Source organism: Solanum lycopersicum, chromosome 1, assembly GCF_036512215.1.
Source record: "Solanum lycopersicum chromosome 1, SLM_r2.1".
NCBI lineage: Eukaryota > Viridiplantae > Streptophyta > Magnoliopsida > Solanales > Solanaceae > Solanum > Solanum lycopersicum.
Genome location: NC_090800.1, coordinates 59363655 through 59380104, shown reverse-complemented (window position 1 = coordinate 59380104; position 16450 = coordinate 59363655). Strand labels below are relative to the sequence as shown.

At 35.9% G+C, this 16450-nt stretch overlaps 1 protein-coding gene across 1 annotated transcript; it reads left to right on the top strand.

The window, feature by feature from the left end:
* Nucleotides 1-14083: 14083 nt before the first annotated feature.
* Nucleotides 14084-15246, top strand: LOC138343397 (uncharacterized mitochondrial protein AtMg00810-like). The gene is made up of 2 exons (XM_069294691.1): nt 14084-14706; nt 14823-15246. Exons 1-2 carry the CDS (start codon nt 14084-14086, stop codon nt 15244-15246), a joined length of 1047 nt encoding a protein of 348 aa, XP_069150792.1.
* The last annotated feature ends 1204 nt before the right edge of the window (nt 15247-16450 follow it).

The window sequence follows — 16450 nt, the reverse complement described above, 5'->3', positions numbered from 1 at the left end:
TTTTTTGTTGCTAGATAAGTTAGTCTTAGTCTGTAAAGGTCATCTCATTTTATACCTATACACCAGAATATTAGTTTCTAACTGGTGTATCCATCAGGTAGTAAGGGTTAGAGACTCTATATATGAGACACCGCCATTTGAGTTAGTTCCACTCGTTAATGAGCTCACAAAAGTCTTTCTCATTGATCTTCCAACAACCTCTCGCGATTGAAAAATTGACTTTAGGATAGATGTATTTCCCGATACTCAATCTATTTGTATTTTTGCAATATTAATCTCTCTAGATGTGTTTAATGAATTAAAAGAGTAGTTAAGATATATCCTTAATAGGGGTTTCATCACACTAATTGTCTCACGTAGGGGTCCTCATGTCCTTTTTATGTGAATGAAAGGTCTTCCCTTTAGTATGTGTATCGATTGTCCCCACATGACCAAAGTTATAATTGATAATAAGTACCCCATTCAAAGAATTGGTGGCTTGTTTGACAAATACCACGATGCCACTTGTTTCTCTAAGATAGACCTTAGGTCTGACTATCATTAGTTTAGAGTTCGCGAAAGAGATATCCCTAAGAAAACTTTTTTAGCAACTATACAGTCACTTAAATTTATTGTAATGTCCATTGATTTGACAAAAACTCCGACAATATTTATAGTTCTCATGGATAGAGTATTTAAGGAGTATTTAGATATGTTTGTCATTGTGTTCATTAGTGACATCCTTATGTGCCTAAAAAGTGAGGAAAATCATGCGAGTCACCTCAAAATAGTACTTCAGACTATTTAATAACGTGATTTATTTGTGGTATTTTCAAAATGTGCATTTTATGAAGAAAATGGAATTCCTAGATCACATAGTATTCTACAAAGATGTTTAGGTTGACTATAATAAACTAGAGGCAATATGAATTAGACCAGACCCACAACCAAACCTCATATTTGGTGTTTCTTGGGACTGACAAGATATTATAGGATTCCCATAGAAGAACTTTAATCCATTGCAGCTCTATTGACTAAGAGTACCTAGAAGAATGCTAAATTCCATTGGTCTGAGGTTTGTGAGAAAATCTTCCAAGATATCAAGACTTATTTTACTACTGATTAATGTAATCCCTTCTATGGGTGTTCGTATGCACTAAAATTCATCCACATTGAGCCTTTATTCTGTTTTGATGTATAATGTATAGGTTATAGCTTATGCGCCTGAGTAGCTTACAATACACAATAATAATTAACACACTCACAATGTTGAGTTGGCAGTTATAGTATTTTTAAAAAATATGTGACATCATAATCTCTATGGCATGAATGTGGATGAGGTTACTGATCATAAACAAATTCAGTATGTTTTTACCTAGTACATATTGAACCTCGGGTAGAAAAGATTTCTAGATTGTTTAAGAATTATGATATGAGTAATCTCTACCACCTATGTATGTACAAGGTGGTTGTTTGATGATCTTACATGATTATCCACAAGTATAGCTCACATGCAATAAAAGAAGAAAAACTTGCCTAAGAATGTGCATAGACTTACATTGATGTGTTTGTATTTCAAACTTTGAGGAAGGTGGGGTGCTTTTTCCAGAAAATGTCTTAATCATCCTTAGTAATTGATGTTGATGAGATGTAGAAAAATGACCCTATCTTAAGCTAGTTAAAGGAATAAGTTCATAAGCTAAAAGGATGATAACTTTTAAACTAAAGAGAGATGGTGTAGTAAGGTATCAAAAAGGGTTCTATGTATCAAATATTGATGGTCTTAGCTAAAAAATCATGATAAAAGCATGTGGTTTCAGGTATTTCATTCATACAAGTTTCATAAAAATTACCACGACTTGATAAAAGTTTACTTGTTGAACGGTATGACGGACATTGGAAATTTTGTTGTTAGTTTTTCACTTTATCAGCAACTTACAGTTGTACCTATGTGCCATGGCTCAAAATATATCTCACCCACAGTTGAAGTGGGAGATGATCAACATCGATATCCTTAATTTCTTATTGCAATTTATCCTGAACGTGACTTAATTTGGGTAATTTTAGATGGAATGACCAAGTACACTATTTTCTTACCAGTTAAGAGTATAGACATAGGTAAGGAATATGTTAGATTGTACATTGGCGAGATAGTCAGGCTTCATAGAGTTCCATTATTATTATTTTTTCACATAGTGGTGCTCAATTCATTTTCAGTTTTGAAGTTATTTCATCAAGGTTAGGGTTTGAAGGTGAATGACATAGTTCATCCGGCTATGGAGGAGGTTAGGACTATTCAGGAAAGCATAGGGACTATGTACACCCCTCAAAATCATATACTCATGTTAGGCATAAACACGTGGAGTTTGAAATAGATTAATGAGTATACTACAAGGTTTCACTCATGAAGGGTGTCATGAGATTACTAAATAAATTGAATCATAATGCATGATATTAGTGTGTATCAGATTTTAAAAAGAATTGACTTATCAGTTAGAGCTACCAGTGGAGTTAGCAACAATCCATAAAGTGTTCCACATTTCCATGCTTAGAAGTGTGTGCGTGACAATTCAATCATCATACCAATAGAAAATGTTGGTGGAAACGAAAGCTTTAATATGAAAATTTTCTAATTAGAATTCCTGATCGTTAGGTTTGCAAGTTGAGAGCCAAGGAGATTGTCTTCGTAAATATTTTATAGATAAATCAGTTTATTGAAGAGGCTATATTGGAGGACAAAGAAAAAATGAAATTATACACCCATAGTTTTTCATTCATCATGAAGAAGATACCTAAGGTAATAGTCCTTCAATTGTTTCGTATTCAACACACATATTTTGTATTTGAATGTTTAGTTCCTATGAATATATTTTTCTTATGTGTTCTTCTGAGTGGATATGACTTTATCAAACAGTTTTATTTGGAAAGAGACTGATTGAATTTAATACCATGTCTTTACCATCATTCAAAGATGAATGATCCTTATGTGGGAGATATTATAATATCATGAAACTTCTAAGAATCGATTCTTATAATTCTCCGTATGATTATAGTTCCAAACTTGATGATTTCTAATTGTATGAATGTGTTAGGATAAATTCCCAATATGAAAAGTTTATTGGATGTGAATAAGGTTCACAAGGAAAATCTAATACTAAAGGAAGCTCAAGGCTTCTCTACTAATTAAGCTTTTTTCGATGATATCATGGAAATATCATGATACCAGAGAAACACAAATGAATGCAAATATGTTTAGTATGACATACTTGTTTAAAGTTGCCTTGAATCGTGTTAATTTTCAAGTATTTCTCTGATTAAAGATATTGAGTAATTATCTCATGTTAAAGTATTGTTGAAGTTTTCTTTCTCTGCATGTTTTATCAGAAAATAAACAAAATCTTATTCATTGCATATTGTATCATTGGTTGATTCTTAACTGTCATAGGGAGTAGTACATATATAAGGAAGAGTATGTGTAGCATCAAATGATCGTTTTGACTAGGGTGGATTTTTTAAACAAACTGTTGAGTCAAGATGATCTTAAACAAATGTCTACCCGATATCTGACTAATGTTGTGAAAATCTACTATTTGATAGATTCTATGAATGAACATACTTGACAAGACTTTATTTTCTTATTAGAGTTGTATAGATGTATAATTCTGATGATTGACCATTGTGTTGGAGATTAAAGTTAGATTTTCTTGTCGAACTCATCCTATATTCATAATACAAAAGTTTTCATGGTTCATTCTATCTGTATAATTTACATAGTTGCACACTGTACATTAGGGAAAAAAGTAAAAGAATGAAGTATTATCTAGTGCTTAAAAACAACTTCTGGTTGATTTTTGTATTTTAACCAAGATGGTTTCATCTATTATTAGGAGCAATGTATAGATAATGGAAAAAAATAAATTACTATCCAGACAAGTAGATAGTGAGTCGTATAGATAGACTACCTATAAATTGAATTCATCTAGACAATAAATCATTTATATAGATTGTTTAGATTTTATTTATGTTTTTATGGTTTCATATTCTTTCGAATAAACAAGGTAATCAAATGTTAAAATGTTACAGACTGCTGTTGCTATAACCTCAACATCAAGGCCTTGTTGATATTCGCTAGAAGTAAGTCTCACTTCTCATTCCTATTATCTCAAGATTTAAGTTTTGAAGTATTTTCTTTACACAATGTAACTATGATGATATTGTTTTCAATATCTATAGACTATTTGAGTTAGAGATTTTTTTAAGAGATTAGTGAAACGTTTGGAGAATTCTTTTTCTTTTATTTTAGGTGTTTTTGTGATTTGTTCTTTATTGATGATGTCATGATCGGAATTCAGATCCCAGACGAGGCTGGCGTCGTTGAATTCTCAAAGGTCGCATACATGCCAACAATCAACCCTCCAACATTAATATCATCAAATGAATGAAATAGTTCATGGCTGCATCAAATGTGTACTTGCCAAAACGGCACCAATACATCTAAAATGAAGAAATTAAACACTTGTGGAACATGCTCCACTAGCTAAGGCCTACATCTAAGCTAGATAATAACAGTAGACGGGCCTCGAAATCTTGAGGGTCTACCAAGTCCAGATGGAACCTCCACGTCTAGATTTCTGTAACGTTCTACCGTACGATCTAACATCCACATGCGCCTGCATCTAAAAATAGATAACTGTATGGAATTAGTACACAATTGTGCTATGTATGGGCATATGCAAGCACACACCAAGGATATCCATGAGTAAGAATAGATCTTTCCTAACAACATGATTTATGGAAAGTCAAGTCAGTAGACTTGCCAAATTTGGATTAGGAAAGTCAATGGACCTGCCAAATTTTGATCAAGAATGTCATGCCATGAGTGTGACATGCATCATCAAATTTATCATTTTGCAAACAACACATAACATATTTCACATATCATATTACGTAGTTCATATCATTCTTTGATATGCCATGAGACCTTGGAATCATTGACTTGACATTAGGACATCCCAAAATAAGGGCTCAATATATGGGACCTCAACTAGGGAGCCTTTTTTAGCAAACACAGTGTCTGCTTAATTAATTCATACATACTTCATTTTTCATTGTTTCATATACTAGTGTAATCACCAGTCATACCCATGATGTAGTTTAAGACTCTCATCAGGTTTGCTGTGCAATGACCAAGAATAACCTACAGCCATTACTTATGTCTAGCTCACCTCTTGATTATCATATCCTTACACCTTTGGTATCATATTCATTATGTGAATCATTTGAGGATGGACTCATTCATTCTTTGTGAACATTAACTTTAATTGACATAGATCATGGGAACATCATGAAATCCAGTGCCTACCCACACCAAAAAGAGGTGGAATCACCGGCCAGAGTGACCCAAAACATGCTAGCATATATGGTAATTGAACCCCACTAGATCCCTATATTGGAAGTATAGGTTCAAACACTAAGAAATATAAGGAGACCCATACCTGGCTTATTGGACAATCTCATTTCATGAGAGTTACATGAACCTCCGCCCTTTCAGAAAAAAGGCATCACCGCTCATAGATAGCCTATCGGTGCTCAGAATAAAGGTTCATTACATTCAACTCATATATCATGAAAGTTGGATTCTATCATGAGAACATCATAGCTCATTATATGATTTCTCATCTCATCATGAGTATTAAGTATGCATTAACTTCAATACTTTCATTAGAGTGTTCATAGAGATTGGTCTCTTTATTAACTTTACACTCTCATAGGTGAGTACATTTTGGTAATATTTACCATTGCTCGTTTGAGATTGTTGTCATCTTTCACATTAGCCTCTTATCATGTTGTCACCACATTCATTAACTTTAGCACATTTGCTATTCATAATTACTCACTCTTCCACATGAATGTTCATTACATCATATGCCAATTGCACTTGGCCATTTAGTGTGTTTCACACTCTTATTTGACCCTTCTAGGTTTACATCATTTCATCACATACATCTGAGTTTCACTTAATTTTAAACTTATGCTAGACTTATGATTAAACAAATATAATCCAAGAGGCTTCATTCATAGTTAGCCTAGTAATTCATTTTACCCAATATTATGTGGTACAAGACTTACGCATCTTCTAGATATGATAAGATATTGATTTTGATCATTAGAGGCAGCATTCATTAAATATATGTTTACGTATGACTTATATGTCAATACGGAATTAAGCAAGGAAACCCGATATCTAATCCCTTGAACAATACTTAATCTTATTTTAAACTTGAGAATTACATTTTTCAGATATGGGAGACCCTAGTTTGATTCCCATCCACCCTATAATATTTCTTTCTTGTTCTCCTCCCCTTTTTCGTTTTAACATAAGGAGGTTGTGGGTTCAATCGCGCACAAGCTCATTTTTTTCTTTTTATTTATGTCTTAACTTTCTAACCCATCCAAGAGGTTGTGGGTTCAATCCCCACTCTCCACATTTATTTTCTCCTTTATTTTTCTCCTAACTCTCATCCATTCAAGATCTTGTGGGTTCAATCCCCACTCTCATCCATTCAAGAGGTTGTGGGTTCGAATCCTCACAGCCTCAACTTATTTTAATTTACAGTTTCTCCTTACCTTCTTATTCTTCCAAGTGGTGGTGGTTTCGAATCCCACTCCTCTCATTATTTTTATTATTTTAAAAATTCCCTTTACTCTCTTGTTTGGCTGAGAGGTTGGGGGTTGGAATCCCACACCTGTAATTTTTTTCTGTTTTCATGTAGTGAAAGGTCTTGGGTTTAATCCCCACTGAGCTCACATGTTTTAAATTTATTTTAAACTTCTCCAACCTCAAGTGTTTTGGCCGAAACTCTATCACCAAGTGCTGGAAAATTTGACTAAATTTTCTAGCCTTGATTTAACAACATTCATATATTCGTTTTTTGGTATTTTCACAATTTGCTAAACGCGTTTTTAAGTGTAGATTCATTGTTGTTTTAGCTTAGATATTTTCACTTAAGATCAGCCACCTTACACTTCATTTGAACATCATAAATTACACATCTTATGTACCTTAATTACCACCATTAAACAATCCATTTTAAGGCTTCAAAATGGAGACCACCAACAAACATTTTACACATTGCACCACATCATTTTCGGTTGACATCATTGAACATGCTTGTAATTAACAAACACAAAATCACAAAGAACATCATATTTCACACTTTTTAACCTGCAACCATACCAACAACCTTATATCTAACCTAATTTAGATTGAAATCGAAAGAAGACTAGGGACAAGGAATTCGACAATAAAGGGGACAACCCTAGTTTCATACGTTGAATTTTGTAGAAATAAATTTCTCTTGGAGGAAGTATTTTAAGAGAGAAAACCCATACCGTCTCTTTGTGTTGTTCAACACTTCAAAGCTGCTTCCCAGAATCACCACCAACCCAACGTCCAACACATAAACTCCTACCTTACCCATCGAGAATATAACGTTTAGCTTTACTTTGATGTATTGTTTTTGTAGTTTCTATTTTATAAGTTCTTCAAGTGTGAAGAAATTTTTTTGTTATTTCTGATTTTTCGTTGCTGCTTTGTTAAAAGTGTAAAAAGCGAAAATTGACAGAGAGGCAGACGTGAGAGGTAGATAGATAAGCAAGAAAAAGAGAAGTGTGAGGTAGTGTCCTTATAGAACTATGACTTGTTGGCAAGACTTAGTCAAATTAATTACTAATTACTAATTAATAAATAATAATCTGATTCTCATATTTTCTTAAATCATCCATTAATTACCAATTTATTAAATTAATCTATCAAATTAATTAAAACAAATTAAATCATTGCTCCCACCTAGGTTCGAACCCGGGTGGAGCAAGATTTTGCTTATTCGGCAATTTCGGCCCTCTCTACCAAAAATGCACCTTCACCATATTAATTAAATAATTAATTACATATTTAGGGTAATTATAATGCTACCCTTTGCTTAGAAAAAACCATTTAACCTCTAGACCCTCCAAACTTAAGATCCCATTTTTAAGTCTGGAAAAAACTGATTCGGGCAAATCTTCATATTCGGGTTAGTTGGCTTAGTTGTTGTAAGGGTTCAAAGGCCTGGTTCTACGCGCATAAATCCGTGTGAACCCTTTCTAATCGTAGGCATTCTAGACACATTAAGCATTACTTATGTTATACATTTTTAGGGTTGTTACAGATAAAAGGTAGTATTGGCTCAATTTTTTTTACTTGATCTAGTTTTTCACACACTAAAAATGTTATATGTACTATAAATTAAGTGTAATGTTTCAGTCCGTTTTGTTTTTCATCAATTTTGTGAGAGATTAACATAGTAATCAAATAGTATCAATAAGTTTAGTGTAAACCGAATGATTCAATAAGTTCATTTAACAAATTGAAGATATCTAGATAGGATTTTACTATCACATTACAAACTGCTAATCCTTTAAGAATAATATTTAATATAGAGAACATGACCTTTTGTTTGTTGAATGTGCTACCATGACATCTGACTTTTTTGTTTAAATGTGCTACTTTTGAAATCTGTGTAGTCTAGTCAAGCAAGATTTAAGTTGTAGCTGTCTATTTACGCTGTTAAATTACTTTAAATTTTCCTTGTTTGTTTAATAATAATTGACTGCTACTAGCTTTCCCGTTATTCTAAAAACCATGTTTATTTTTCTATTTTACTATCTGCTTAATTGTCCAGATCTTTCTAATTTTACTCAGAGGCTTTATGTTTTGTTTAAGATTACCTATTTTGTTTGTTTGATGATCTGAAAAGTATTTCTCTGTTGAGTATATTTCTCTGTTAATTTTTATATGACTTCCATTAGTTTTTAACCTATTTTAACTATGAACTCATATCTATCTTTCTTGACCTAAAGTTATGTGCATAATTAGGAGGCTTCATATGTATAAGATGTTATGAATGAATCCAAGGTCAGAGTATTCTTCTACTTGTTGTGTCGATGAAACTTTCTGTCTTTGAATCAAGAAAAAATTGTATAAAGGAATTTTTGGATGTTGAGATAAACTCATGAGATGTGTAGATAACAATATATTAGTTTTTTAATTTTATATAAAATGGTAACCATTGATATATCTGTAAATCAGTAATATAATATTCTTTCTTCTAGCTCTGAAGTATAATGTTAGATACTTATATTACATTTGATTTATTAAATCCCTCCTAACAACCTCTTCAAAGTTATATAGGATAGAACCTTCTCAAATATAACGTGATTTATTTTTTATAAACTAGTGAAAGAGCTTGAGAACCAACACCAATTGAGTTATATCTGCATGTTCATATACATGGACATGATGGAAAATCGTTTGTTGCTGAGCGTTCTTGAAATGTTTATGTAAGTCTAAAACTTGGAGGTGTTTTGGTTCTTTCCTAGTGATGTTTTTGGTGCAATTTTAGTCATGTTTTAAAGTGTATCTGTGGTTGTTGTTTGGTGTAATTCTGATGATGTTTTGAGAGTTTTCAATGCAATTTAATTGTTGCTTTGATGCGATTCTAGTGTCTTTTGTGTGTGACTTGAGTGCAGTAATTTTTGGTGCATTTATAGTTTTATTATCGAGGAAAACTACTGCTAATATTTTTGTGTAATTAGATTGTGATTTTAAGGGAAAATACCCAAGTACCTCCTCAACCTATGCCCGAAATCTCAGAGACACACTTATACTATACTAAGGTCCTATTACCCCCCTGAACTTATTTTATATGTAATTTTCTACCCCTTTTTAGCCTACGTGGCATTAGTTGGAAAAAAGAGTCAACCATCGTTGGACCCACAAGATAGTGCCACGTAAGCTAAAAAGGGGTAAAAAATTATTAATAAAATAAGTTCAGGGGGGTAATAGGACCTTAGTATAGTATAAGTGTGTCTCTGAGATTTCGGGCATAGGTTGAGGGGGTACTTGGGCATTATCCTTGATTTTAAGGTTTTCCTGTTGAAATTTTAGTGTTGTTTTAGTGTAATTCTAGTGTTGTTTAAAAATGTCAAGTTTTTGTGGAATCTAAGTATATTGAGCATTCTTATAAACCTGTTGAAAGAAATTCTAATCCCTTAGAATTGATTTACACTGACATTTATGATATGAAGTTAACACCATCTCATCGTGGGAAAAAGTATTTATTACTTTTATTGAGAATCGCATAATGATTATGTCTATTTGCTAAATGGTAAGGATGAAGCAATAGAAATGTCTAGACAATGTAATATCGAATTTGAAAATTAGTGTGAAAAAAATAGATAATAAGTGATTAGAATGGAGAGTATAAATCTCATTGTGCAGAATATGTTTGAAGAGTGAAATATTAAACTACTGCCATATTCACCTAAATCTAGTGAAATACCGAACATTGAAAGAAATGATGGATGCCCTATTTATAAGTTTGGATTTACACAAAACTTGTGTGGAGGAACTATCCTTACTGCAAAATGGATTAACAAAAAGTTTTGTCCTTTTAGAAAGAGAGTGATTTTGTTTGATCAGAATACAATCTTTTCCATATGAGAAATGGAAAGAAAGGAAATCCAACTTGCAATATTTCAAAGTGTGGGGGTATCTAGTCAAAGTCCAAGATCCTATTCCTAAAAGAATTAAAATAGGACCTATGACTGTGGACTGTAAAATTAGACTTTAGTAGTCTTGAGAAGGATCTAAAAGGCGTAGGAAATGAAAAGGATAATGTACTTAATAAAGAGATTCAGAGGCATAGTAAAATTAATAATAGATAGTATTAAATAAATATTATAAAATAATATTAGTATTTACTGTGTACTAATCCTAGTCCTATTAGGATTAGTACTCCTTAATCCTTGTCCTATTAGGATTAGTACTCCTTCCTATATCCCCTGTGTATATCTCCCATGTATTCCCTTATTAGGTTAACACTTCAATACAATCAATATTCTTATATAGTATCAAGAGCCAGAAAACCTAGATCTTCTTTTCTCTTGGTTTTTTCTCTCTTTAGGGCACCGATTGTTCCCTTTCTTATCTTGGGCGGCGGCATGCATGACAACCGAGGTGGATCCTCTCGATTCACTTCCTGCTGGCGTTAAACTCCTTCTCAGGCATCTTTATGCCCTGATACTCGAAAAATTATCAGACATAAATTACCTTACATGGAAAATCACCGTTCTTACAGCCCTTGAGGCCAATTACCTTCTAAAATACGTCGATGGAAGCACAGAAATGCCACCGGCAGTCATCACCGCCACGGACAAATCAGAAAAAATCAATCCAGCCCATGCCGCTTGGAAAGCAGTGGATGGCCAGATCTGATCATGTTTGATTGCGTTCATCTCTCTCACGGTTCAGAAACACGTCCGATCCTACACAACTCCTTCACCCGTGTGGACGGCCCTCGCAACACGCTATACATCAATTTCCCACTCTCATATATTTCAATTGCACGATCGTCTCCACACAACTACCAAAGGCACGAAAACTATGGCGGAGTATTGATACGAGGTCTCCACCATCATAACAGCCCTCGACACCATGAACGAAATCATTCGTCGTTTGGGGGCTCCCATCAACTTACTCCTCCATTAAACAGGCGGTTCACATCAGTCCAACGCCCGTTGACCTGGCTACTCTCTCCTTTTGGCTTAAAATTGAAGAAATCAACGTGGATCTTGAGAGCAAACTTCTTCTCCGAGAAGCAACTGTTATGTAGCCGGCCACCGCCCTCACCGCAAGCCAGAACTATCGAGCGGGGCGTGGTGGCGGCCGACAGGGGAGCAGCGGCGGCTACGGTAGAAACAGCGGAGGCCGCGGGCGCGGCAGTCGGCAGGCGCGGCGGTCGGCGCGGAGTCGTCCGCCGTACGACGGTCAGTAGCATGACAGCAACAACAGCCTACACTCCTTCGGCAGCGACGGGCAGTCATCTTCCAGCAGCGGGCAGGGAACTTACGAGCGGAATCGTCCAACTTGTCAAATCTGTCAGAAAACAAGACACACCGTTGTTCGTTGCTGGTTTTGGTATGAGGAAAGCCGAAATAGTGATAACTGTGCCAATTATGCATCTCAAGCCGGCCGTTCCTCTGAATGGTTGTTGGATACTGAGGCCAACATGCACTTTACTTCTGATCTATAACGCTCCGAATACATATCATGGCTCTAATGGTATTAATGTTGTCAACGGTGAGTCCCTTAATATTTCTCACACTGGTACGGGTACCATTAAAACCCCCACCGCTATATTTCACCTGGGTAACCTTACCCCACGTCCCTTCTATTAAAACCAATCTCCTTTCAGTTCACCATTTCACAAAAGACAATAATTGCTCACTCTTGTTCACCTCTAATGATTTTCCGATCCTATACAATACTTCCAAGGGGGTGATTTTTCAGGGCCCCTGTGATCATGGTTTGTACGTTCTTCCTGGCACAAGTTCGTTTTCTAACCCAGTTTCAGAAAGCGTTCCTGTGACTCCGGTGGCTCCCTCGGCTGATGGCCACAGTCTGTTGTGGCACAGTCGTCTGGGTCACCTGGCACAGTCGTCTGGGTCACCCGTCTACTCAAATAATAAATTCTATAATGTCTCAATTAGGTTTTTCTTCCATTCATGTAAACATCTGTGATTCCTGTTCAATTGCGAAATCTCATAAATTACATTTTACTTTATCTGAGAAGCATACAACTGCACCTTTTCAACTTATTCATTCTGACCTATGGGGTCCTACTATTGTTCCTTCATTTGTAGGTTTTCTCTATTATATTTGTTTTGTGGATGATTTTACAAAATACACTTGGTTGTACCCACTAAAACACAAATCACATGCATACACCACATTTGTCACTTTTGAAAAAATTGTCAAAACACAATTCAATTCTCATGTTAAACTTTTTCGAATTGACAATGGAAAGGAATATGTAAATAACATCTTTGGCCAGTTTCTGCAATCCCTGGGAATTATACATCAAACCTCCTTTCCATACACTCCCGAACAGAATGGGGTGGCTGAGCGTAAGCATCGCCATCTCATTGAAACGGTGGTTACTCTTCTACATCAATCTCATCTCCCTGTCTCCTTCTAGGTAGAAGCTCTAGCCACCGCAAACTACCTCATTAACAGAATTCCCAGTCACACCCTCTCAAACAAATCACCCTATCAACTCCTTTACCAAGAACTTCCCAATTATACCAACCTCCGCGTCTTTGGGTGTCTTGCCTACCCTTGGCTACGCCCTCATATTACTCACAAATTACAACCCTGATCCCGTCCTTGTATTTTTTTAGGCTATCATCCTACCTCCAAGGGTTATTCCTGTCTTGACCCACAAACTCATAAAGTCTACATATCTCGTCATGTCAAATTTGTCGAAAATGAGTTTCCCTACGAGTCTATTTTCTCCTCCACAAATACATCATTCATTGGTGTCCTTCCCCTTTTTCCAACATACTCACAGGGTCCCTCACCACCTTCCCCCACACCTCCACCCACTACCCAACCACCCCTCATCACCCCTTCGACCATCACCACCCACACTAACAACCAACCCCAACCACCCCATACCCACAACATCTCCAGCCCGATCCGTTTCTGGTCCTTCCCGGCCACCCCCGAATCACCGCCGCTCGTGCCACCCCCCAATACTCATCCCATGTTAACCCGTGGCAAAGTCGGTATCTTTAAACCCAAGACCTTTCAGGCTACCATACTACCAAATACACTCTTTCCCGATAGTGAACCAACAACCTACTCTGTTGCCTCAAAAGATTCTTATTGGCGTCATGCTATGGATGACGAGTTTAATGCTTTGACTGATTAGAAAACTTGGGTTCTTGTACCTAAGCCCCATGGGCGGCACCCTGTGGGCTATAATGGGTGTACAAAATTAAACACAATGTAGATGTCAGTATTTCCAGGTACAAGGCTCGTTTGGTTGCTAAAGGCTACAATCAGGAGAATGGGCTTGATTACTCTGAGACATTCAGTCATGTTATTCGGCAGGAAACCATTCGCTTAGTACTGTCACTCGCCGTGCGCAACAATTGTCTAATCAATCGGTTGGATGTTTCCAATGCTTTTTTTCATGGAATACTTGATTAAACTATCTACATGACGCAACCACCGGGCTTTGTTGATCCCCGATTCCCTCAACATGTTTGCAAACTCCAGAAGTCTCTGTATGGGCTCAAGCAAGCCCCCAATGCTTGGTACACACATCTGAAAACGTTTCTCCAGGGACTCGACTTCACGTGTTGCGTACACGACACGAGTCTGTTTACTCGACATTCAGCACACGGTACAGTCATTCTTCTTGTTTATGTAGATGATATCATGATTACATGCTCTACTGCAACTCTCATTCAGGATGTCACTCGAGCTATGCATACTACCTTCAAAATGAAGGACCTTGGCCCGTTACATTATTTTCTGGGAATGGAGGTTTCTCGGACTGGCGGCGGCTTGTTTCTTCATCAGTCAAAATATACTCGAGATGTGTTGCAGAAAGCTGGACTGGAAAAATGCACCAGTCAACCAACACCGATGGTAGTCTCTTCGTCTACGAATGGAGCCGACACCCTCTTTGCCAATATCACCCACTTTCGCAGCCTCATTGGGGCTCTACAGTATCTGGCCATTACCTGTCCTGGCATCCAGTTTGTTGTCAACGAAGTTGCTCAGCGCATGTATCAACCAAGTGAACATGATTACCATTGTCTAAAACGCATTCTCAGGTACATTTTTGGCACTCTTGGTCCTGGTTTACTCATTCGACCCGGGGACTTGGAGCTTCGGGGTTTCTCAGATTCATATTGGGCGAATGATTAAAATGACAGAAATTCTACATCAGGGTTTCTCATTTTTTGGGGCCGAACCTGATCTCCTGGTGTACAAAAAAACAACCCAAGGTCTCTCGGTCCTCGACTAAAGCTGAATACCGCGCCCTTGCTCTTCTTGCTGCTAAGACTATATGGGTCACATATATTCTTCGCAAACTCCGCGCAACTCACACTATTCCTGCTCTCTGTTGTGACAACAAATCAACCATCTGTGTGGCCAAGAATTCCGTCCTACACACCAGAATGAAACATGTTTATACCGATTGTCTCTTTGTTCGCGATGAAGTTCAGGCCGGCACCATGACTGTGCAGTATGTACCCACTGAAGAACAACCGACTGATATTCTAACCAAGCCTCTGCCGAGCCGACAACATGATTACCTCAGTTTCAAGCTTCCGTTCGCTTACGCTCTGCTCAGCTTGAAGGGGGAATAATAACAGATAGTATTAAATAAATAGTATTAAATAATATTAGTATTTACTGTGTACTAATCCTAGTCCTATTAGGATTAGTACTCCTTAATCCTAGTCCTATTAGGATTAATACTCCTTCTTATATCCCCTATATATATCTCCCATGTATTCCTTTATTTGGTTAACACTTCAATACAATCAATATTCTTTTAAAAATGTTAAATGACATTTACTTCCTTCAAATATGATTTTGTAACATTTTATGTGTCTTATGTAGACTCATCCTTTGAAAAGATGGTGTCAATAAACAATATTCAAAGTTAATTGATCTTCTTCAAGAAAATAAATCTTTGGGTTAAAAATGAATCTTTAGAAGGAAAAATAACAGTTGATGGAACTGTTGAAAAATATAAAGCAAGACTTTGTTTCAAAGGCTTTAGAAAAAAATAAGATTTTGATCTTGTCGATATATTTACTCGTTAGTAATTAGATTTACATTCAGTCAGATGCAAAAATTATTACTGTGGTATATGACCTCCAAATTTTATCAAATGAATCTGAAAAGAACTTTCTTAAATGTAGAATTGGAGGAAGAAATTTGCATGGAACAACCCGAGGGTTTTGTGGTACCTGGTAAATAAAAGAATGTATGTGAACTTGTTTAGTCACATTACGGAAGCACCAAAACAATGACATAATTCAATCAAACCATGTCGGCAAATGAATTGAAGAATGATGAAGTGATAAATGTGTTCACATTAAAATTATAAGGTCATTGTTTGTTTGTATATTGGTGATATGTTGATCATCAATAGAGACACTAATTACATAACTGCTACTAAACGTATGCTATAAAGCAAGTGGAATGAAAATTATTGGAGTTTCTAATGCGATCATAGATATAAGAATTCGTAGAGCTTTATTATGTTTAGCATTTTCACTGTCCCATTGCATTGAAAAGGTACTTAACTACTTCAAATATTTGAATGTCAATATTGTCAATTGTCCAATAAATGTGAGCTTTGCATTTCAAAAGAGTGAAAACAAAACTGACTCACAATCGGATTGTGCTAGATTTTTGGGAAGCATGATGTATATCATATATTGTGTGCGATCAGGTATAGCATTTGCTATTTTAAACTGAGTCCGTTCACAATTGATCCCTAGTAAATTCATTAGATGACAATAAATAGAGTTTTGAAGTATATAAAATAATACTTAAAAT

Excerpts from the sequence above, each read along its gene's own strand:
- LOC138343397 (XM_069294691.1), top strand. The coding sequence starts at position 14,084 with ATGACGCAACCACCGGGCTTTGTTGATCCCCGATTCCCTCAACATGTT. Across the intron at positions 14,707-14,822 it reads TGTCTAAAACGCATTCTCAG|GGTTTCTCATTTTTTGGGGC; the intron begins GTACATTTTTGG and ends ATTCTACATCAG.